The 24,602-nt window shown below is 35.7% G+C and overlaps 1 protein-coding gene across 14 annotated transcripts in view; it reads left to right on the plus strand.

The window, feature by feature from the left end:
• LOC112647155 (integrin subunit beta 3 binding protein) overlaps positions 1 to 22,680 on the plus strand; it is a 70,158-nt gene extending 47,478 nt beyond the window's left edge. For 8 of the 14 annotated variants that reach the window (XM_035715748.2, XM_025427921.3, XM_025427917.3 and 5 more), the window contains 4 exons: positions 7,132 to 7,210; positions 7,795 to 7,888; positions 8,733 to 8,792; positions 21,725 to 22,680. In XM_035715748.2, coding sequence (XP_035571641.1) covers positions 7,132 to 7,210; positions 7,795 to 7,888; positions 8,733 to 8,792; positions 21,725 to 21,864 — 373 coding nt within the window. In that variant the 3' untranslated portion in view covers positions 21,865 to 22,680. Of the gene's footprint in view, positions 1 to 7,131; positions 7,211 to 7,794; positions 7,889 to 8,732; positions 8,793 to 14,887; positions 15,020 to 15,725; positions 15,777 to 16,423; positions 16,593 to 21,724 lie in introns of those variants that run through there. The other 6 variants (XM_025427919.3, XM_049109532.1, XM_049109534.1 and 3 more) reach the window with 6 other exon arrangements.
• Positions 22,681 to 24,602: the final 1,922 nt, after the last annotated feature.

Consider the following 24,602-nt stretch of genomic DNA (forward strand, 5'->3'; position numbering starts at 1 on the left):
CATGTATAATCTTATATTTGAAAGCAGATACTGAGTGTAATATAAGACTGATGATTCACTGAACTGAATAATAATATCAACCTCTATCTCTGAAACGAATAATATACTATATGTTAATTAATTGAATTTAAATTAATAAAAAGTTAAAAATTAAAGCAGATACCTGCTAAATAAACCAAATGAATTTCTGATATAATTATATGAAGTATAACAAACTTAGAAGTAAAAGTAGACAGTGAAGGAGGAAATGTTTTTGGACAACAGTGATAACCATGTAAGCAACCAAACTTAACTCTTGCTTTCCCCTCAGTCAGCTCCACTTAAGCTATTCTAACTTTTTATAGGTTCTTCCCTTCCTTATTCTTCTGAACCCATCAATTTGCTTACAGCTCCAGATTTTTAACAACAGATATCTTAGCAGTGAGCTTTCAAGTAGCAAGGGAATAAGAACCTATGGTTCACTTAGGAATTTGCCTGTATTTATTTAATTTCTCTCAATATTTATTTCTAAAGATCCCAGTTATTTATATATATCACTCCATGACTTAATACTAGAATAAGTGAACTTAAGGACAAGCCAAGATATTTTACAATAGATAAAAATTATGGCTTGCTGATTGTTTTTTCTACTCATTATAAAATTACTTAATCCTACTCAATAAAGCTATTTTACTAGCTTTTGTAATACATCCTTCATTTGTTCTATTTGTTTAGATTTCTTTTATTACCTTGTAAAGCCATTCTAAAGACTTGGTTTTTTAAAATCTGAAATTGAACATTTCTTATTTGCACATCAGTTTTAAATGATCATAGCATTTTGTATTTTGTTTTGGCAATTGTATAGGTTAGGATTGTCCAGAGGAACAGAACCAATCACAGATACATATATGTGTAATAACATAATAATAAGGTATTAATAAAATATAATATTTAATGATAATAAGATGGCATTGATGTAATTGTTATTGATAATTAAAATGTATTGGGGTGCCTGGGTGGCTCAGTTGGTTAATCTTCCAGTCCTTGATTTCAGCCCCGATCATGATCTGAGGGTCGTGGGACCAAGTCATTGGGCACAATGCTCAGCAGGGAGTCTGCTGGAGATTCTATCTTGCTCTCGCCCTCTGCCCCTACCCCTACTCACATGCATGCACACACACTCTCTAAAATAAATAAATCTTTTTTTTTTAAGTTTTTATTTATTTATTCATGACAGACAGAGAGGCAGGCAGAGACACAGGCAGAGGAGAAGCAGGCTCCATGCAAGGAGCCTGACATGGGACTTGATCCTGGGTCTCCAGGATCACACCCAGGGCTGAAGGCAGCGCCAAACCGCTTGGCCCACCGGGGCTACCCTTAAAATAAATAAATCTTTTAAGAAATAACTAAAATGTATTGATAATGAGTTATATATATATACTTGCATATATAGAGAGAGATTGATTGTTAAGAATTGGCTCATGCAGTTACACAGGCTTAACTCTCATCCCATCCACAAGTTTGAGACCCCAGAAAGCCAGTGGTGTAATTCAATTTCAGATCCAAAGGCCTGACAACCAGGGGAGCTGATGCTGTAAATCCCAGTTCAAGAGTAGAAAAACATTCCAATTCAAACAGGCAGGCAGGATGAGTTGCCTAGGTGGCTTAGTGGATAGTCTGTGCCACCTCTTCATTTCGGCTCAGCTCACGTTTTCAGGGTCATGAGATCAGCCCCATGCTGGCTATGGAGTCTGTGTCTTTGACTCCTAACAGCAGCAATGTATTTTCACATTTGCTTAATCTTACCACAAACACAAAATAGTTTCAGAATTCCTATACTCATAGCACTGTTAAAAACAAACCTGCAAAGCATTCAAGATTTGTTTGCAGTCTTTTTTTTTTTTTACTTTAATTTGACAGTATATAGGCAAATTACTATGTTCATAACTACTTGGATTAGTTCTTTATTGTTGCTTTTTTTTTTTTTAATTTTTATTTATTTATGATAGTCACAGAGAGAGAGAGAGAGAGAGAGGCAGAGACACAGGCAGAGGGAGAAGCAGGCTCCATGCACCAGGAGCCCGATGTGGGACTCGATCCTGGGTCTTCTGGATCGCGCCCTGGGCCAAAGGCAGGCGCCAAACCGCTGCGCCACCCAGGGATCCCCTTATTGTTGCTTTTTATTTTAATTTCAGTTTAGTTAACATACAGTTCTGTATTAGTTTCAGGTGTATAATATAGTGATTCAGCAATTCTAAACATTACTCATTTCTCATCATGATAATTGTACTCTTTAATCCCCATCACCTATTTCACCCATCTCTCCCACAAAGCTCCCCTCTGGCAAAAATCAGTTTGTTCTCTGTAATTAAGAATCTGTTTCTTGGTTTGTCTCTCTCTTTTTTTTCTCCTTTGCTTGTTTGTTTTATTTCTTAAATTCCACATATGAGTGAAATCATACAGTATTTGTCTTTCTCTGACTTATATTACATAGCCTTATACTCTCTAGTTCCATCTAGGTTGTTGCAAATGGCAAGATTTCATTCTTTTTTGAATAATACTCCATTGTTTATATATGTCACATCTTCTTTACCCAATTCATCATTTGATGGACGTTTGGACTGCTTCCATAATTTGGCTATTGTAAATAGTGCTGCAGTAAACATAGAGGTGCATGTATCCCTTTGAATTAATATTTTTGTATTTAGAGGGTAAATACCCAGTGATGCGATTACTGAAGAATAGGGTAGTTCTCTTTTTAACTTTTTGAGGAGCCTCCATACAGTTTTCTGCAGTGGCTGCCCCAGTTTGTATTCCCACCAATAGTGTAAGAGGGTTCCTTTTTCTCCACATTACTTGGATTAGTTCTTTCTTTAAAGAATTATTCATTTGAAATAGTTCGGTTTTCTTGCTTCTGTTTGTATTCAATTTTAATTTTTTTCTCTCATCTTTTTAAATTTAATCTTTTAAATGATGTCAAACATTAATATGGTTCTAAAAGCCAAAACTTAACAAAAAAGTATATTCAGAAAAGTGTCACTCCCTGCCTCATTTTTCCTATCTACTCCCTGTAGGTAAACAAATTCATTAGTTTCTGGTTTACATTTTATTTATTTTTATAAAATTAAGTTGTTTCATTTCTTTTTTCAATTTCTCTTTTTATACAAAGATGGCATACAGTGTATACTCCTTTACATTCTTTGTTTTTCTGTTAGTATATGTCCTAAAATGATACCTTGTTAATCAATTTGGCAAGTTTTAAATATAAGAATTCTTCCAACAGGAAAATATAGTTCCATATTCTAGGTTTAAATTTTTTTTCCCCCAGACAACAAGCAGTTAGTGACATGTCAATAAAGCTCATTTATAAACAAACACCTACACATTAATATTTTATGTGAACTTCTATATCCTTTGTACTCTGAAAGGAAAATATATATTTCACTGGCATTGGCTTTTCTTCCTCTTGGAAATTTGCTGCTGGCTACTGTCACTGCTATGAAAATGCAATAATGGAGACTATCCTTCTGCAGGGTTTACTTCCATTAAACTTTTTATTTTCAGGTTGTAGATTCACACATATGCTGTTATAAGAAGTAAAACATGATGCTATATATAGAAAATCCCAAAGAATGCACAATGACTATGTTCCTTTCTATGTAACTGTGAGTAATTAGTGTTTTAGTTTCCATATATGTAAAATGGAGATATTTACCAAAGAGTTATTTTTAAGATTAAGATATAGCTTGTGAAGTAACAAGTACCATGCTTTGACTTTAGAAAGAGCTCAAAGAAACTTAGCAATATATTTCATCATTACAGTCCAGCTATCATCCAAAATAATCAGTTTAGATAAACAGAATAAGTATAAGTATAAACAGATAAGTAGAGGTTCTGTGACCTATTTACCTTTTTCTCTATAAGACATAGTAAGTAGGGGGATCCCTGGGTGGCTCGGTGGTTTAGCGCTTGCCTTTGGCCCAGGGTGCGATCCTGGAGTCCCGGGATCGGGTCCCGCGTCAGGCTCCCGGCATGGAGCCTGCTTCTCCCTCCTCCTGTGTCTCTGCCTCTCTCTCTCTCTCTCTCTCTCTCTCTCTCTGTCTATGATAAATAGATAAATAAATATTAAAAAAAAAAAAAGACAGTAAGTATTAAGAGGATAAAGGAAATCTGAGGATTTTGTCCCTGTAATGTACATATAACTTTCAGGTTTCTTGAAATTATATACAAATATAGTCTCTTACAAATAGTGACTTTTGATATAAGTTTTTGGTAATGGAATTAATTACGAGTTCATTTGTGGCCTTTGAGAGTATAGTACCAGTAGAGTGGTAAGGCAGAAATCTGAATATAAGAGTTTAATTTCAGTACGGAGGAGTAGAGATTGGGTTTGGACCATTATTTTGAGCAATGATTTATGGGGGGAAAATTCATTAAATTAAGTAAAAGAATTAAGGGCCCTCAAGGGCCAAGCAAATCATATACTTGTAATATTAACCATCAGTACTGATGTAAGATTCCTGTAGCACTCACAGCTTGGGCCAGAGAGTGAAGAAAACAAATAGGAAATCTAGGATTACACATTAGAAGGACATGTGTGTGGCAGAAGGTTAAGGGACTTCTTTTTCTTTTTGTTATTATCCCCAGCTTTATTGAAGTGTAATTGACAAATAAAATTATATATATTTAAAGTTTGTAACAGAATGGTTTGAAATATATGTGTGTACCCATTCCATGAAACTGGTTGCAGTCAGGATGGGAGGAGTTGATTTCATCTAGGAAGAAGTAAAAGAAGGAGGAAGAGAAGAAGGAGATTAAAATAAAAATGGGGGTCACCTGGCTGACTCAGTCAGTAGAGCATGCAACTCTTGATCTCAGAATCATGAGTTGAGCCCCATGTTAGATGTAGAGTTTACTTAAAAATTAAATTAAAATTAAAAAAATAAAAATGAGAAGAATGATGTATTGTCAACTAGTCCATTGGTCATGCAGTGAAGACAAGTTTTCCTCTAAAAGCAGCTCAGGCATGTGAAGGATATCCTGGAAAATAGTTTCCCCAGTTATTTGATACTCAGGCCATACAGCTAGCTCTCCAAGGTTGTCAAAAACAGTTTGCCTAACTGAGCCCCTCAATAACTATCTTAATTTGAGAGGCAGAAATACTAACAGACCCTTTGGGGATATTACATTGCACAATTCCTGGGGACTCCATTTACATCTTACTCTATCTGAACAGAGAGCCCCTTGGAGTCATTCAAGATAGCAGCCCTGCAGGACCCACCCTTCCCACATAATTACATGAGGGTCAACAAGGAGTATCATCAGTTCCTTAAGGTGTGGTAAGATAGTGTTGAGAGAATCTGCCACTTCAGTCCTCCCAGGAAAAGAAGGCAAGGTAAAGAGCCCTTCGGAATGCTTCTCATGGTGAAGTAGCCCGTTTGCCTCAGCTTTGCCCCCTTGAGGCAGTAGTAGCATTGGTTAATGTAGGGGAAACTGGAGGTTCCCAGCCTGGGTGGGAGTCACTTAAGCCCTCTTGCTCCTTGAGGCTTTTGGAGCTCAATGGAAGGAGCTGGATTTCTTTTATGACACTCTTTCAAACTGAGGTTCAAGTGATAAGCAAGTAAGGCTTTTCATTGAAAATACTTGATAGGGATCCCTGGGTGGCGCAGCGGTTTGGCGCCTGCCTTTGGCCCAGGGCGCGATCCTGGAGACCCAGGATCGAATCCCACGTCAGGCTCCCGGTGCATGGAGCCTGCCTCTCCCTCTGCCTGTGTCTCTGCCTCTCTCTCTCTCTCTCTCTCTCTCTCTCTCCTCTGTGACTATCGTGAATAAATAAATAAAAAATCTTTAAAAAAAAAAAAAGAAAATACTTGATAATCAAGGAAAATATTTAAAGAAAAAAGATCACCTGCAATTCCATTTTCCTCACATAAATTTTAGTTTTTGCATAAATGCTGTTTTTCATTCCTTATTTGCATACTTCATGTATTTTACTTGGAGGGAACATATTGTACATATTCATTGCATATGAAGATTTAACATACCAGTCTTATTTTTAATAGCACAGAAATGTTAATGGATAATATTGATGTAATTTTGAAAAGCATTTAAATAAAATTTCTTTTTTTTTTTTTTCATAAAGTCAATAGCATAGATTTGTGGTCTCTGAAACAGTAGTCACTAGCCAGCCACACATGGCTAATGAGCATTTGAAATGTGACTAGTCTGAAATGAGATGTGCTATGAGTGTAAAGTACACACTGGATTTTTTAAAAAAAAGCATACAATATCTCATGAATAATTTTTATTGATTACATGTTGAAATGATAATACTTTAGATATGTTTGTTAAATAAAATATATTATTAAAATTAAGTTCACTTCTTTTTACTTCTTTCCATGTATCTACTAGAAAATTTTAAATTACATTTGTGGCATACATTTTATTTCTATTAGACTGCACTGATGTAGATTATCATATACAGCTATGAGATCATAAAATTGGACAATAAGGGAATAGTTAAATCATCTTTGGCATGTTTACTAGATATAATATTGTGCAGCCTTTAAAATTATAAACATATGGGTGATGTGGCCAAAAAGTATATGTATTATATTATATTAAGGAAAGAAAGTATGATATAAAATTATAGAAATTGTTTTTAAAATACCTAAGAGAATTTTTCCTGTATGCTAACATGCTAACTAGGGATATGTTCAGAGATAAGATTACAAATGAAGTTTTCTTTGTTTTCAAATTTAAAAGAATGCCTTTGTAACCTTTTTTCACTCTGAAATTATTAAAGCCATCAAACTTACTTTTTTATTTAAAATAATTCCTGGGTAACCCTGACTCAGATCAAGGTAAATAAGGAGATGGTATATTAGGGTTCTCAAAGTGGAACTGTGGAGAAAGGAGCAAGCCAACTAACTAGATCTTCACATCTTCTCCCACTGTTCAGAGGAAATGAAAGCAAAAATCCCAAAGACAGGTTGGTTTGTAAAGGGATGAAAGACATTTACATCTTTCACTCCTTTGTAAAGAAAAGGATTAGAAAACTGAATCTGAGATCTTTTTAAAAGAATTAAAGGTGTGAAAATGACTTGCTATTTTAAATGCTTCATCTTGCTAATTTTTTTTTTTCATTTATAGATTCATGATGTTGCTATCTAAAGTTGAGAAATCATCAGAAGAAATCATGGAAATAATGCAAAATTTAAGCAGTATACAGGTTAGCTTTTTTTTGAAGTTTATAAATAAAATAAATTTTATTTATTTATTCATGAGAGACACAGAGAGAGAGAGAGGCAGAGACACAGGCAGAGGAAGAAACAGGCTCCATGCAGGGAGCCTGACATGGGACTCGATCCCAGGTTTCCAAGATCACGCCCCGGGCCAAAGGCGGCGCTAAACTGCTGAGCCACCAGGGCTGCCCAGGTTAACTTTTTTTTTTCCTTTGGGGCGTATAATTTTTCATATGTCTACTACTCCATTTGAAAAAAGAAAATAGGAAAGAAGCCCCAGATTGGAGAATCCAATCCAGGAAAGAATTTGCAGGGAATATGTCTAATTTACTTTTCATGAGAATTTCTTTTCTTATATGAACACTAACCATAATCTTTTAGTAATATCTGGCTTTTTCACATTTTAAAGTTTGCAGTGTTGACCTGCCAGCAAAAGTTAAATTTCTTACCACAGAGTTTAAGTTTTTCAGATGAAAGGAACAGTAATGAAAGGAACATTACTGATAACTAGACTTACCAGTAATGCTCTATATGTAGAGAACTTAACTCATTTAAGATGTCTTTCTTTTAGGCTTTGGAGGGCAGTAGAGAGCTTGAAAATATCCTTGGTATCTCCTGTGCATCCTGTTTCTTACAAAGAGAAATGCGGAAAACGAAAGAGCTAAGTAAGAAAAATTCATGGGTTTTCAGTGGCATCTCTCTGATTCCTTATTTCTAAACATTAGAATATATCTAATGTTTTCAGGTTTAGAGATAAACTCAATAATCTTTCTCAAATTTAAATCTGATAGACTTTTTTATATATGGCACTACTGGACATGTAATGGAAATCTTATTTAAAGAATAAGCTGGGCAGCCCTGATGGCCCAGCGGTTTAGCGCCGCCTTCGGCCTGGGGTATGATCCTGAAGACCCGTGATCGAGTCCCATGTCGGGCTCCCTGCATGGAGTCTGCTTCTCCCTCTGCCTGTGTCTCTGCCTCTCTCTCTCTCTGTGTCTGTCATGAATAAGTAAATAAAATCTTTAAAAAAAAAAAAATTATAGGGATCCCTGGGTGGCTCTGCAGTTTAGCGCCTGCCTTTGGCCCAGGGTGTGATCCTGAAGACCCGGGATCAAGTCCCACGTCAGGCTCCCTGCATGGAGCCTGCTTCTCCCTCTGCCTTTGTCTCTGCCTCCCTCTCTCTCTCTCTGTGTCTCTCGTGAATAAATAAATAGAATCTTAAAAGAAAAAAAATTATAAGAAGCATATATCTTTTCCCAGGATATGTTACTTCAGAGATTCTTGTTGAATATGAAGGAAAAGAATATGCCTTCAGCCTGATAATCAGGCTTTTTAAAAATCTGGTGCTTATTCTTTAAATAAGATAAAATAAGGTATTACATTTTGTACTCGATACCTATTATGTATTACTTCAAATTATCTTTTTCTCATGAAGTTATCCAAGGATGAGAAATTATTCATATTCTATGCTAATTCATAACATGAGTATTTTTGTTTTTGTTCTTTTAGTGATAAAAGTAACAGAACAAAAACTGTTCGAAAAGAAGTGTTCAGAATTTTCCAACAAAGGTAAAGAGTTGTGTTTTCATTTATATTAAAAGATCCTGGGATCCCTGGGTAGCGCAGCGGTTTGGCGCCTGCCTTTGGCCCAGGGCGCGATCCTGGAGACCTGGGATCGAATCCCACATCGGGCTCCCGGTGCTTGGAGCCTGCTTCTCCCTCTGCCTGTGTCTCTGCCTCTCTCTTTCTCTCCGTGTGACTATCATGAATAAATAAATTTAAAAAAAAAAAAAAAAAAAAAAAAAAGATCCTTTCATCTCATTTGGCCAATCATCATGAGTCCTTTTTTACTGTGGTCTTCTTAAAAGATCATAAATCTCATTTGAAAACCTTATACTGAATTTGGCAGGCCATGTCTGATAAGATAACTTCTCTGATTATTAAACTTTTAAAATATGTTTTGAAATATAATTTTCAGTTTAAGATTTAGATTTTGTCTTTTTATTAAAAGTTCTTCTTGAGCATACAGACAAATAGGAACAAGCATTAATATATAGCAACTTTTTTAATGGTGAATTAGGATTACACAAAGCATAAAAAGTTACTTTGTAACCAGCGTTTTGAAAACTTTCAGATCATTAATGATGTTTGATCTACTGTGAACTCATATGCCTCTGAGCATTTCACAGCATGGGAAACTAAATTAGCAGGCTTCCCATAACACATGCACGTCCATACCTCAGTAAGCAAAATGATCATGGACTATAAAATATTAAAACCTTTAGACCAACTTAAGAGGGATCTTTTTAATATTACTGACATAAATGCCATTTTGCAATCTCTGCAAGTGGAACTAGGCCTTTAAGCGGGTAGCTATGTTTTAGTCTACCATTTTTGAATACCAATGACTACCAATTATTGAGGACCAGTAATTCTAAGTTCCCAGCACTAGGATCAGCAGATCTTTACCTCTACTCTGCATGATATCTATTATCACTGTCATTATAGATAAGGAACAAAAACAAAAAATGTTAAGTAACGTGCCCAAACACACTGCTATTTTTTTTAAATTTTTTAAAAAGATTTTATTTATTCATGAGAGACAGAGAGAGAGAGAGAGAGAGAGGCAGAGACACAGGCAGAGGGAGAAGCAGCCTCCATGCAGGGAGCCCAACATGGGACTTGATCCTGGGTCTCCAGGATCACACCGTGGGCTGAAGGCAGTGCTAAACCGCTGAGCCACCCAGGCTGCCCAACACACTGCTATTTAAATGTCAGAGCAGGAATTCCAACTAAAGACCAGTCTAACCTCAAAAAAGTATGGTTTTTTTCCATTGTTCCATGTTGCCTCTTCCTACAACAAATGAAATCACTTAGTCAACCCAGCTTTTAGATTCAAATGAGGCAAAACTGAAACCACTTCAACCAATCTAGCATATTGGATTATATTTAGGATCTTTATTTTTTATTTTTTTATTTTTTTTATTTTTATTTTTTTATTTAGGATCTTTAACAAGCCAGTGATGAGTTTGCATGGAAAGTACTAGGATTCCCTGTTATTTCCAAAGGCCACCTGGTAATATAGGGCAATAGCCCTGGCAGGACTCCTCCAAAGCTCATGAAGGAAGAGAGCTGAGCAGGTTTCCCGAACCATTCAATGGAGCAGAGTTAACTTCCACTGTGATCCCAAGAATTTAAGAATATGAAGTTAGCTCTTAGAAAAGGCTTAAGACCTTTTCTTTCCTATACTGTGAAACTTGATTATAATGTGTAGCTGGATTTCAGTGGTTTCAGTTTCTTTTTCCTTGAGAAGTTTTAGAGGATCATAAATGGGAAATTAGATTGTTGATTATTTCCCAACCAGAGGAAATCTATATATTATGTGCCAATGGTGTGGATTTTTTTTTCAATCTGTAACTTCCTAGAAGTGACCAGAATTAGGCTTTACAGAGTTGGCTTTCACCAATTTTTGAGAAATGAGGAAGGGAAAATTATAGAATAAATAAGTGAATTGTCACTTTAATATTGGGGAAGAAATTTCCAAAACTATTGTTTCCTTCCCTAAACATTTATTAAGACATTAAAGGTATATTCCATGTATTAAAAGTTATCTCCTTTCAGTTATCTATTATATACCAATTCTTTGTGTGTTTATGCATGACCAGCTTTAAAACTATTTTCTAGGATTTTAGGCATTAAAACTGACTTGCCCATTACCAGGTTTTCCCTAAGGACTGAGTGTTTGTTCATGCATAAAGGAGATCCTGTGACTAAATCATGTTTTAAAATTTCTAATAAGGGAACCCTGGGTGGCGCAGCGGTTGGCGCCTGCCTTTGGCCCAGGGCGCGATCCTGGAGACCCGGGATCGAATCCCACGTCGGGCTCCCGGTGCATGGAGCCTGCTTCTCCGTCTATGTCTCTGCCTCTCTCTCTCTCTCTGTGTGACTATCATAAATAAATAAAAATAAATAAAATAAAATAAAAAATAAAATTTCTAATAAGCATTGATTATTTGTTGTGGTCAAAATGAAAACTGAATCTAAATATATATAAAATATATAATAGCTGTAGAAATATATATTAGAATATATGTCATCTTCCATTTGTTTCTTGGCAAGAGCTGAATTAGCTCTTTATATTTCCTGAGGTATTCAGATCTTCATTAGCTTTTCAATTAATATTTTTTTAAAGATTTTTTTATTTATTTATTCATGACAGTCACAGAGAGAGGAGAGAGAGGCAGAGACACAGGCAGAGGGAGAAGCAGGCTCCACGCAGGGAGCCTGATGTGGGACTCGATCCCAGGACTCCAGGATCACACCCTGGGCCAAAGGCAGGCGCTAAACCACTGAGCCACCCAGGGATTCCCTCAGTTGATTTTTTTTAAAGTATTGTTGCCTAAAAAATCTTTTGAAACTTATTTCCTTTAAAATTTGAGTGTTTTTACTGAGTGTTTTTTCCTCTTCTCTCTATAGCTCATGATGCATTTTTTTATTTTGGTTTTTGATTAAAGATGATGCACATCGACACATTTATATATGTATATATAATTTTTTGCTGAGTTAACAACTTTAAACCCTTTTTATTTGTATATTCATTTTACAAGGATTTAGCTAGTGTTTTTGACATCTCAATCTAATTTGGGGATAAATAAAAAATTTGGGGATCTAGCCTTTAGCCTTTTATAGAAATTTCTACTTTACTTTCACTATGCTATTATCCATAATTGCTTAAATTTTAAAATATTTGGGGAATCTTGATAATATTAGAAGTTATGTAATGTTAAAAATAACTCCTATAAAATATATGGGATTTGTTTTATTAGGTACTTAAAATAAGAACAAATTACTTTTTTCACAGTCAAAAGAATGTCCTTCAGATTATCATAAAATTTTCCTAGAATAGTTAAAATAGACAATATCAGGAAAATTCCAACATTTAGGCTATTGTTGCTCCTTCAGGTCAGCCCCCTGGTTCTGTTTATTTTTCCATGTCACTGCTAGCTAGCTTGTTTAGCATCAGTTGCAGCCTTTATTACAGAGAAGTACAATTGTAAAAATAACATGCTAGTGTTTTAAATAAATAGACATCTGACACATTTTTTAAGGCTTTACAGAGGAAATTAAAACATATACAATAACATGAAAAGGTACACTGAGATTTTCATAGTTTTCAAAAGAACTGGATGTTGCAAATCAGGGGCTGCTTTGATAGAGCATATGAATAAAAGAGGCTCTCCCTTGCTAAATACAAATTTCTTAAAGGAAGGCTTTCTTTCTTTTTTCAGTTACTTAGGAAGTAAGCCTAACTTCATTTTCCTTAATAATATTGGCTTTATGACTCTTAGAAAAATAATGAGATGAAAGGTCCTTTTTCTGTTACATTTGGATGTGAATTTTCATAATTATTCTTAATTTGTTATGCTAAAGATTTAAAACATGACCATTCAATGGGTTGATACAGATGGAATGTCACATTATCATCACATGGTAAGGCATGAAATTTATTTACTTTACATAATCAACCTCTACTTAAAACAACTTGATACAAATATTCCTAAGTCAATAGAGGGCATTATATAGCACTTAGTATTTTCATTTTTTCTGGAAATATTAGAAAATACCATCATTGTTTGTCTAAGACCAGTACTTCCAGTAAACAAAATGTTTTTCAAAAGAATGTAAGCAAATTGTAGAACAGTTGCCAAGATATGAAATCTAGACACATTAGCTTTAGTCCAAAACATATTTTATCTGTTTTGAGAATAATTGTGTAGGTTGCAGTATGCATATTTGAAATGAAATGTAACCATGTGAACTTTACAATTGTTCAAAAAAGTTGATTGTCTCAGCTGTTTGTAATACAAAATATTTCAGAATTTCTAGCCATGGCCTTCAGAAGAAAAGTACATGCTATAACGTTTCTGTTTTCTTTAGCTAACTTACTGTCTTACATTATTAAATTCATCTGGGTTATAGGATTTTAAAGTTTTCGAATTCTTGGACTACAGGACAAATTTTAAGCTCTTTCTGTTCTGACTATGAAATAGTTTGATACTGCCCTTTCATTCTAACCACCCACAGAAGTATTTTTTAATTTAAAGATATGTTGTTCTTTCCCCCACTCAGGCTTGAAAATGTATTTATCATATCAGCCAAATAATTTTACTCCCTAGAAGACTACTATCCTTTTAGTTTTTTATATCCTAACATTAAACGGTATCTTTTTTCAAATAAATACTTCAGTTTTAAAAGCACTAAAGTTTGAAGCATAGACATGATGCGTTTTAGAAGAAACAAAAATTCCTTCCTGTGCCTTCATGTTCTTGGTTTATCTGAAGATAAAAATTGGAGATATTAGTTTTGGTGACACAAATCTACATAATGTACAATTGTAGTCCTAGCTCTTTATCAGAATTCTCCTGTCATGTTGTACTTGGTTCATATCTTTCCTATTAATAATGTTAATGCCCTTGTCTTACACTATTCATCACTGTTTTGGGGATACATTTTGACTGCTTACTTGAGATTTGTCTACAATTTAAGGAAAAACAAATTGATTTATTACTTTTCAAAGCCTTTTAAATAATTTCTTCCATGATTCAAATTTTTGTATACTTCTTTAGAAGTATGATAGTTTTTATCTTTTAAATAATCAGTAAAAAAAATTTAACCGTAGATTTTAACTCACTTAATAGCAATTATATGTTTAAGAGGTGTAAATAACTTGCTATCAGACATTACAAATATCCAGGTGCTCTGTATGTGCTGATGACAACAAAATTGAAACGAAAGACTGTAATAATTCTGACTGGTTTTCTCTGCAGAAGATATTGATTATTTGTGTGTGGTGAGAGATTTGGAAAATTCAATTAAAGGAGTTGTGCAAAGGTTTCATAAATTTTCCTTCTACAGCATGTACACAGACATTGTTGCGTATTAAATCAATGCAGCACTTCACAATATATTTTCTTTGAAACATAAAAATAAATAACATTTAAACAGTTCTGCTTACTACAGAAACAAATTTTATTTTCTGTGAAGCATTTAGTCATGTGCTATCACTGACTCATACACATTTGCCAGCTGTAACAAATTTTATAGACATTTTCTCCAGAGACATATCTCACATACTATGAATTTTTAAATGAGCAAATGGTGAAGAAGGGATGTCAGCAATATAAAAATTGATCAGTTAAAAGATAAAAGCATAAGTAAAGAGATTTGTATGGTAGTCTTAATAGGTTTTATTAAATAAAAATACTATAAAAAGACAGTAATGAACAGACTGAAGACTAACCGTTCTTGAGATGGAGAAAAATTATTCTGGCACAGTTAGTAGAAATTGGTTTTATGTCACCTGACAGGTGAACATTTTTTTCCCCTGTTTTAACTCTTAGAGTAGTCAAAAATCTCTTCAAAAAAAGAGTTAGATAAATTTTCTAAGTGGCTTATGTATTAAACACACACATAGAATGATAAAGCAGATATTTATAGTGTTACATAGATAATTATATAGTTAAAAGCAGGACTTCTGTAAAAAGTATTGGGTGAATTTTTCCTCCAGCTCAGACTCATACAAGAGGAAAAGAAGCATTTTTTAATTTATACTGTTCATACCATATGCTTCACCTCTCTGGAATCTCTCTCTTTGTGAACTCCAGGCCTCTCTACTGCTTCTCTCTCTACCTGGATTGCTCTTTCTTCCTTCTCTGTCTAGCAGATTCCTCCTGCTCATTCTTTAAGATCAGCCTCAGATGTCACATCTTTTATGAAACTCTCCCCAACTTGCCTAGGTAAAGTTAAATTACTTTTTCTTCTGGCCTTCTACAACACTTGTCTGAATGTTTATAAATGTATTATGTTGTAGAGTTGTAGTGTATTGTAATTGTCCGATTATATGGCTCCTCCTGGGCTCCTCCTTGGCAAACAAAAGTCGTATCTCTATAGTATAGCCCCAGAGCCTAGTATAGAACCTGATAGAAGGTCCATAGTGCATGTTCAGTGAAAAAATAAAGACAAATGCAACTCTAAGAATTTTTTAAAGGAATTTAAATATTTTCAAATACTTATAAATTACTATCTCCTTACATGCTTCATCCATTTAATACTTACTGCATGCCTACTATGAGCCAGGCACTGTTCTAGCACTGGGGATACGGTAATGACCAAGGCAGACATAGTCCTGCCCTCATGATTATAGAATCTGTCACAAAAGACAAATAATTATAATAAAGCATAATCACATAATAATCATAATAATTATATTAATAAGTTTTGGGGCACTTTTTGTCCTAAATTCTTAAATGTACATTCTGAAACAGAATTGGGCAAATCAGTAAAATGTTGAAATGAGAATTTATAACCCTGAAGCTGTTTATAATGTAAAAAAAACTTTATGTTTGGGTTCTTTAATTTCATTTGATTCAGCATTTATTCTGTATCACATATTGTGACAACTTACTTTGAAATGTTTTCTGAAAAAAATCTTTTTTCTTATAGAATTGCATCATCTTGACAGCTATGAATTCCTTAAAGGCATTTTAAACTGAGGTAGGGTTTCACCTTTCTAACTAAGGTTATTAGCCTTGTGAAATTTCACTGTTTTGTTCAGATGGAAACATTTTACTTATATTATCAAATTTGGTATTGTGTGTCTATGAAGAAAATAGGGACATGAGCTTTGGAAGTGTTTTTGAAATTATATTGAATCTATTTTTATAAATTATAAAAGGACAGTCTGACAGGATGTGCGAGTTAGAAGCTGATTGAAAAGAACCGTTGAGCTCATCAGCCTAGCTTTAAAAGTCAAGTGCATATTTTTAGGTTAATATTTAGAGCGCTCTTAATTTAGCATCTTTTTTTTTTCTTTAAGATTTTATTTATTTATTCATGAGAGACACAGAGAGAGAGGCAGAGACATAGGCAGAGGGAAAAGCAGGCTCCATGCAGGGAGCCTGATGTGGGACTCGATCCTGGGACTCCAGGATCACACCCTGGGCCGAAGGTGATGTATTTATTTAATTAAATAAAATATTAAAAAAAGAAAAAAGAACTAGCCTATCCCAGACTTAGTGGCATCAATATTAAATAAGATTCTTAGAAGCTAACTAGATGTTGCCTACTGTCTCTTAGGGAAAAATATTAATGCAAAATAAATTCTATAGTGAAAATACATTTCTTTGGAAATTGTATTTCAGGGAACCCTGGGTGGCGCAGCGGTTTAGCACCTGCCTTTGGCCCAGGGCACGATCCTGGAGACCCGGGATCGAATCCCACGTCGGGCTCCCGGTGCATGGAGCCTGCTTCTCCCTCTGCCTATGTCTCTGCCTCTCTCTCTCTCTCTCTCTCTCTCTCTCTCTCTCTCTGTGTGACTATCATAAATAAATAAAAATTTAAAAATTTTTAAAAAAAGGTAATTGTATTTCAAATGATTAGTATTAGCTTCCTAACTTTAAAAAATATTTGCAAAATATACACAAAATTGTGTCACTTTCCTTCATTAAAATGTTTATTCTGTTGTATGTAACAAATAATAGGTGTTTTTTTTTTTTAAGATTTATTTATTTATTCATGAGAAACAGAGAGAGAGAGGCAGAGACACAGGCAGAGGGAGAAGCAGGCTCCCCGCGGGGAAGCCCCATGCAGGACTCCATCCTGGTTCCCAGGATCACACCCTGAGCCAAAGGCAGACACTCAACCACTGAGCCACTCAGGTGTCCACAAACTATAGTTTGTAAAAATAGCTGACATTCATTAAGCACTGTCAATATGCCAGGTACTATTGTAAGTACCTTATACATATTCCATTTAACCTTTTCAGCAATTTACATGACATACAATTATCACCTTTATTTTATAGTTAAGGAAACAAGTACAAAGATGTTAATAACCTTGTCCTAGAATGATCTAAGAGACAAAGCCAGGATACTAAGCTGAGTAGGCTGGCACCAGAATCTTTGCTTTGCCCAGTCACAATAGTAAACTACGATTGTCAGGTGTCACTACTGGTCAAAGGTTTTAGAACCTGTTAAATAGTAAGGATCTAATATATATGCATATACATATGTACTCATTATAGGTTAAACATTTTATACAATTTCTGGCCCATGGCAATCCAACAGATAACTATTAGATGGAGATCCTAAATACATAGTTACAGTTATACATCTGGCAAATAACATACATATTGAGTATTTGATGGTCTCATTTGAACTTTGGGGAACTTAAAGTACTGAGAATAGCTTTGTGTTCCTGGATCCTAATAAAGATTAGAACATTAGGGGTGGTCTTCTGAGTCTTTAATATGAATAGTATTTAACAAAAAACTGTCAAGAATGAAGGTTGTCCTGCCACTCAACTTCCCATTTAGTGGGAAGCGTTGGAGAGAAATAACAATGAAATGAAACTGGACTTTACCTTTGAGGCATTTTCCTGGGTTCTTTTGATTTTTTTTCTTACTTTGGCACTTTCTTCATAATCTTACCCTACCCATTCCTTGACTTTAGTTCTCACCTTAATGCAGCTTATGGCTTCCGAATCGATGTTGACCATCTTTCTGAGGTATAAACTCACAACTCAGCTGCCATATGTTTTGCCCCAAGTGTGCTGATTTCATCATTCCCCCCCAAAAAAAATTCTTTCTCATTTGCCTTTTTAGGGATTACATGTATCCAGTGATAAGACTCAAAACCTCAAAATTCTGTCCTTCTTTGTGCCCTCATATGCAACTGCTGCCAGGCCAGATCACTTCTAAAAATGTTTACCTCTTCTTTCCATGCCCCCTGTACTAGGTTATTCCTTCCTGACCTCTCATCCAGATTATCCTCCCCATTGTAATCTGCCTCTCTGCCCCCTTGGTCTCTTTCCCCTATAGCCTGTCCTGCTACTTGAAAAATTATGCCTAAGAAGATACCAATCTGCCGTATTCACAGTAAAATCCAAATTTCTATTACATTCAACACTCTCCCTAATGTGACCACAGCTTACCTTGTCCTGGTGCCTCAGTCACTCCAGATGATGTGCCATTCTTCAGACACATTCCTCAGAGAGAACATTTCTCATTCCTTTATCTTTGTTCTTGTCTCTCCTCTGCTTGACATGTTTTCTTATCAAAACTTTACCCATCTTTCAAAACCTACTTATAACTCACCTTACAGTAGGCTTTCTCAGATCCCTCTTTTCCATGTTGTCTCGTTGTTCCTTTTTTATGCATTTGTCATAGCTGCCCAACTGGTATGACTAAGCGAGGGTATTAAATTCTGATTTTGTCCCGTGCCTTAGAAACTTCTGACTGGCACAGTACTCCTGATGCCATTGTGGCCAACTCCCCTGTCTGCACATCAAGTCCTGCCCCCTCTCACACTTATGTGATTATTCCGCCTGATATTTATTGTTCAGTGGGGGAAATAACCCATACAAATTCACTCCCAGAGCCTTTAACAAGCAAAGCCTTTATAAAATAATGTTACAATAAGAGAGACAGCTACCTATGGGTCACAGACTTAGACAGTAGCAGTACAAAGACCAGCAAAGGGGTGGGGGAGCATGATTTGGGCTAATATTAACAGAGGACACTGCAGGAGATATTGGGATAATTTATCTAGAAACAACTGGATAAATCACTTGGTAAACAAAAGTAGAGGCTTAGTATAAACAGAGCACTTGGGCAGCCCCGATCGCCCAGTGGTTTGGCGCCGCCTTCAGCCTGGGGTATGATCCCGTAGACCCAGGATTGAGTCCCACGTCGGGCTCCCTACGTGGATCCTGCTTCTCCCTCTGACTGTGTCTCTGCCTCTCTCTCTCTCTCTCTCTTTCTCTTTCTGTGTCTGTCATGAATAAATAAAATCTTAAAAAAAAAATAGAGCACTTGCATAATGCCAACCTTCTAAAACCTAGTTGATTAATCAAGCTAAAGATACAAGATTTATATTATATACACAAAACAATAATATAAGCCAAGCTATGATAAGCAATACAAGTTCAGACCCACTTCTTTCCAGGATTCTGGCCAACAGCAAGCACAAAAAGGGATTATGAGTCCATTGAGAATCAAAGTATCAACTTTATTAGTGGAGGAATTGATAACCTCAACATGGCAGGCCCTCTGATAGAAGATTAGGGTAACTAATGTGGAGTGTGCCTAAGACAGAAGTGGAACCTCCTCTCCCATACTGAGTCTAAATCTTGAACGCTGTGAATCCCAATCTTGAACCTGAGGAGAAAGCTGTATCTTTGAAGTAGACCCCATGTCCATGTGCCTCTACAATGCAAAGACCACAGACATACCTATGCTTGATTGCAGATGAGATCAATAGAATGGGCTGGTATCCTTACAGGATGAAATTAGGAAGCACAAAGACCCACTGGACTTGAGAGGAGACAGTGAAAGGGAAACTGAATAGTGGGAAAGAGGTATAAGAGTGACATACGGGGATCCTTGAGTGGCTCAGCAGTTTAACCCCTGCCTTCAGCCCAGGGGGTGATCCTGAAGTCCCAGGATGGAGTCCCACATCGGGTTCCCTCCAGGGAGTCTGCTTCTCCCTCTGCCCCGCCATCCCACCCCCCACCCCCCCGCCGCCGTGTGTCTCTCATGAATAAATAAATAAAATCTTTAGAAAAAAAAAAGTGACATGTATTATTACTAGTGAAATGTGTTGATGTTCTGGACTTTGGCCAATCAAGTTTGTCACTCTTCCATAGGGTATAGAGAGCAGAAGAGCTGACAGTTCCTTCCTCTTCAGACTAAGGATTATAAACCTTCCTTTCTAAGAACCAAGTGAAGAATAAGCAATAGTATACGAATACACAACAAACATCGATCACCTCAGGATGGAGTGATTAGGTCATTATTTAAGAGTTCATGATTTTAAAATCAATTCTAGTTATTCCACTCTACATTATCTCTGACAGAGGACCGTCTGGACCCTAGTAGTGGAAACTCTGTACTTTACTAGGAAGCCTGAATTTGAGAAATGGGTCATTTTGATGGGCTGCATAAACATACCAGATAGAATAACATGAACAAAAAAGGCAGAATAGTAGAATGACTGAACAATAGTAGGTTGGACCACGTCATTGATAGCTATGATCACCAGGCTTAATAGGTTCAGACTTTATTCATTAGGCAAAAGTAGACCAGTGAAGATTATTAGGGAAGTAACAATCCAAAAATATGTCTTAGAAAGAATATAATTGCTATATGAAGGATAATTCCTGTCAAAATACTGCTCATGAACTGCATCACTATATCTAAATTGCTTTTCATTTGTGTTCTGAGATATTCATCTCCAGAACCAGTAGGGCAGTGTAGAGATAATATTAATGCTACTGTAGTCTTGTGTTGTGACATATTATCACATTGAACACAGTTATTTGTTTTTGCTGGATCCTGAATTTGGCCTCAGAATCTTTCTCAACACTTCTAGCAGCCCTGATCAACTTGTAAAACTCCTTTGCATGGTCTGGCATTATAACAGAGAACAGGATTTGGATTACATATCTAGCACCAGTTCTGCTACCTACTTAGCTCTGTGGCCTTAATAAGGCACTTGGCTCCCCTAAACCTTAACTATAAAATGGGACTGATCCTTACCTTGTGGGATTCTACAAGATAAGCTTAACTAGCACCTCCCCCACAGTAACTATTTAATGATAGTCTTACTTTTCTGTATAGTATTGTCATTAGTTCTGATAACTCTGGATCGGTGACCTCTAGGGATATCAAGTGAACACTAGAGTGCTTAAAATCTCCTCTAGGAATTCAGACCAGGCTCAACTTGGCAAGAGATGGTGGTCAAGTTGGCAACCTACCTCCTGGGACAAAGAATATATGTGGATGGTCAAGTTGGCAACCTACCTCCTGGGACAAAGAATATATGTGGATTCTCATGAATAGGGAAATATAGGAGCCTACCATCATTACTTCTTAATAGCTGCAAACATAAGCATGGAAGGGGTATTTCAGGAGTGAAAGGTCCAGATGCCCTATGGGAAACATGCTATCACTTGCCAATGGCTGCTTGGGGGGGAGGTTTCCTCACCCAGAGGTCCTGAGCCAAACTGCAAGAACGTCTGCCACCACTGGGAGGCCCCCGAGGGACATGCTCTGAATAGGAATGCCAGTAAATACGGTCTTTTTTTGGGGGGCAGCTGTTGGAGGAAACACCTGCTGAAAGGCCCTTAAGGCTTATAGACCAAAGGCATGTAGATTTTGGTGTTTTCAGCAAGTGGGTCATGTAGGAGTTTCAGAGATCTCTCAGAAGTATCCCAAGACCGATCTTCAAAGTGGAGAGTGCGATGTCTGAGTAACCCTATTGACAGTTATTTATGAAGATGAATCTTGTTAGAAGACCCAAAAATGAACAAATGAGAGTGCCAGTATCTCCTCTAGGTGCCAGATCACATGGTAATGGGTGCTTGAACCATGGAAGTAATGCATGAGAGGCATGTTAATTTGGAAACTAGTTCTTGATCTAATAACCATCCTATTTATCCTGCAGGCATTAGAAGAAATGTGCCCACTCTGAACACCAACTTCGTCTGCATCTGCCTGACCGTATTTAAAGGAACAGAAACGTCTGTAATTAATCTGCCCAGTAAATACCAGATCAGAGCACTAGGCAGGTGTGTGTCTAGATAAAATTTCTTGCAGCTAATTTAAACTTTCTACACACACCAGTGGATAATCTCAATGTAAATAATACATTTCTCCTGGACCCTTTAATGTGAGCCAACATGCAGGAGAGGATATTAACTTCTGTTCTCTGTCACATACACGTCTGTGTACTTTTAGCTTTTATAGATAGATTTGAAGCATTTATGAAAAGAGCACCTTTGGTAAAAGTGTAGGTTTTAAGACTCAGATTAAATTTAATGAGTAGAAGTAGGTACCACTTTCCCATTGAAAGCCCCAGATGCATATTAGATTCTTTTTAAACTTTTTAAATTTTTCTATGAGTTTATTATGTAGCCACTATCTCAGGGATGAGTTTTTCTACTTTACCTATTTCTATGCTAGTATAGAAAAACTATTTTCAAAGTTTTAAAATTGTCACACCTTCTTTTATAAAATAGTGGAATGCATTTTTCAGTACAAATATATTTTTAAGTAGGAAGTTATTCTTAAACTGAATTATACAGACTCTACTGAATTTAAAGAGATCTTTCTTATGGGTCAGTATGTGATCCCCTCAAAATTACTTTGGAGCATTAAGTTTCTATTTTTCTATGGTGTTCTTTTGTATCATCGTCGCACTGTCACAAAATTAAAGGGAAGAGGGAATCACAGGATGTGTTATAACTTGGGTAACATGGTTTTTTAAAACCTCTATTTTTCTTTGATTATCTCTACAAGGGAAAAAGTGCCATTCCCTTGGTACTTGCCCTAAGTCTTGATAAAATTTGTATATTATGGTATCATGTAAATAAAAATACTATATGAAAATCTAAAACAAAATTTAAGTTTGAAAATAACTGATTTTCCAGTTAGAGAAATTTCAGATTTACCTCTTAAAATGAAAATGAGTTTTTAAAAACTATTAAATGACATAGATACTAAATAGTAACTCAATTAACTATTAAATCGAATTCCCTTCACTAATGATTTTATTGGTACTACATAAGATTTTAAAGATAATCTAACAAAAAAATAAAATAAAATAAATAAAATAAAATAAAATAAAGATAATCTAACAAATATTAAGAACACTTTGTGATACACAGTCCTTATAATAGGACATTACCTAAAATATACCAAAATGATAATTCCTTTGTGTTCTAGCATTCCTTTGTGTGAAAACTAACCTTAGGATGTAAGCCAAAGCATATAAACTTGTATTAGTCAGGAAAGGGTTAAGAAGTAGATTGGTTGCATATGTAATGCAACTTACGTATGTATGTGCTTAATACTATTAAGTCAGTTACTATATGTTTGACCTCTTGATACACTAAGCTTTTGCCTTTCAGAACAGCTGGGTCTGCTAAGAATCATTTCCCAGTTCTCTTCATTGTAGATCAGATGACTCTCGCTTTATCACCCTTGGAGGCCACATGAAGGACAAAGCAGAAAGATCCACACACAAAACTAATGTTTATATGGGGGAAGGGGGGTGCCGCATGGAGAAAGGGGGGATACACGTGGCCCTGATCTTCCAATGAACAAAACAGAGAGAGACCAATTGAGACTTGAAACCCCTGTGTTACTCTAACCATTAGTTACATCCTATCCATCTTTTACTCTTTCTATTGAACAGAGAGGCTCCTTTGGCTGTCTTGACTTTTGTAAATGTTTCACTCACTTAGTTGTGGTTTATCATTTGGACAGAATGCTACATCTGGGATTTTTCTCCCCTCCTTAAGGCCTCAAGGGAAAATGGCTTCATATTTGATACATGAACATACACCCTGTTCTCTTCATTTTAAGAAGCAAACCTAAGTTTATTGGTATCAGAAAACTACATTTCTCAGAAACGACCCTTCCCTCTAAAATAAACTTGAAAATCACTTAGAAGGGTTCATTTTTTGGCAGGTATATTCATGAAGTGAGAAATCTTTAACATTTTTGCATTATCTAAATATCTTTATATTAAAATATCCCAATAACCCTGTCTGAGAGAAGTACTTGGGATTGCCAATATCTGTGATCTTAATTCATCAGACATTTTTGGTATTTTGGAACCTAATCCCTCAAAGTGGACTCTTCTTAAATTGGTTTCTAATAGATACAAGATATTTGACTTAAAATTGCTACAGATCTCCATAAAAACTGCAGTGTTACTCAATATGATTAAATTATCTGGGGAAAATGTGTATTTCCCTATATATAGGATTTACCTATGAGATACTTTGAATATGGGTGCATTCTATTTTATTTATTAATATTTACATAATACTTTGATTTTCAAACAATGTTTCTCTGCTCCAGCTTTTCAGAAGTTAGAACTTCCTCATCACTGATTTAAATCAATATCCTGTGTTAAACCCATATATGCTATTACAAAAAATATAAAATAAAAAAAATAGGACTATACCAGCCAGCCAAGATGCTGACATTTGGGCACAGTGATTACAGATGGTGACCATGAACAGCAATGTTCCTGCTGATTCGGCAGTGATTCAAGGCTGCTTTTCTGTGCTGACCTGCCCTTTGAGTCTTTATGCACATTTGCTTTGAGAAAGAATACTTCCTGGTTTTTGCTTCGTCTAAACCTACTTCCTTTATCAGACTTAGAAGCACATACTTTCTTGCAGCCTGTGGCTTTCCACGTCTAGAAACAAATTTTTTTTACGTATATGTGTTCATTGTTTTAAAACAGATCACCGCTTAGTGAATACACCTTGATGTCTTATGAAAGAAATATATTCATTAAAAACATAGGC

Source organism: Canis lupus, chromosome 5, assembly GCF_003254725.2.
Source record: "Canis lupus dingo isolate Sandy chromosome 5, ASM325472v2, whole genome shotgun sequence".
Classification (NCBI taxonomy): Eukaryota; Metazoa; Chordata; class Mammalia; order Carnivora; family Canidae; genus Canis; species Canis lupus.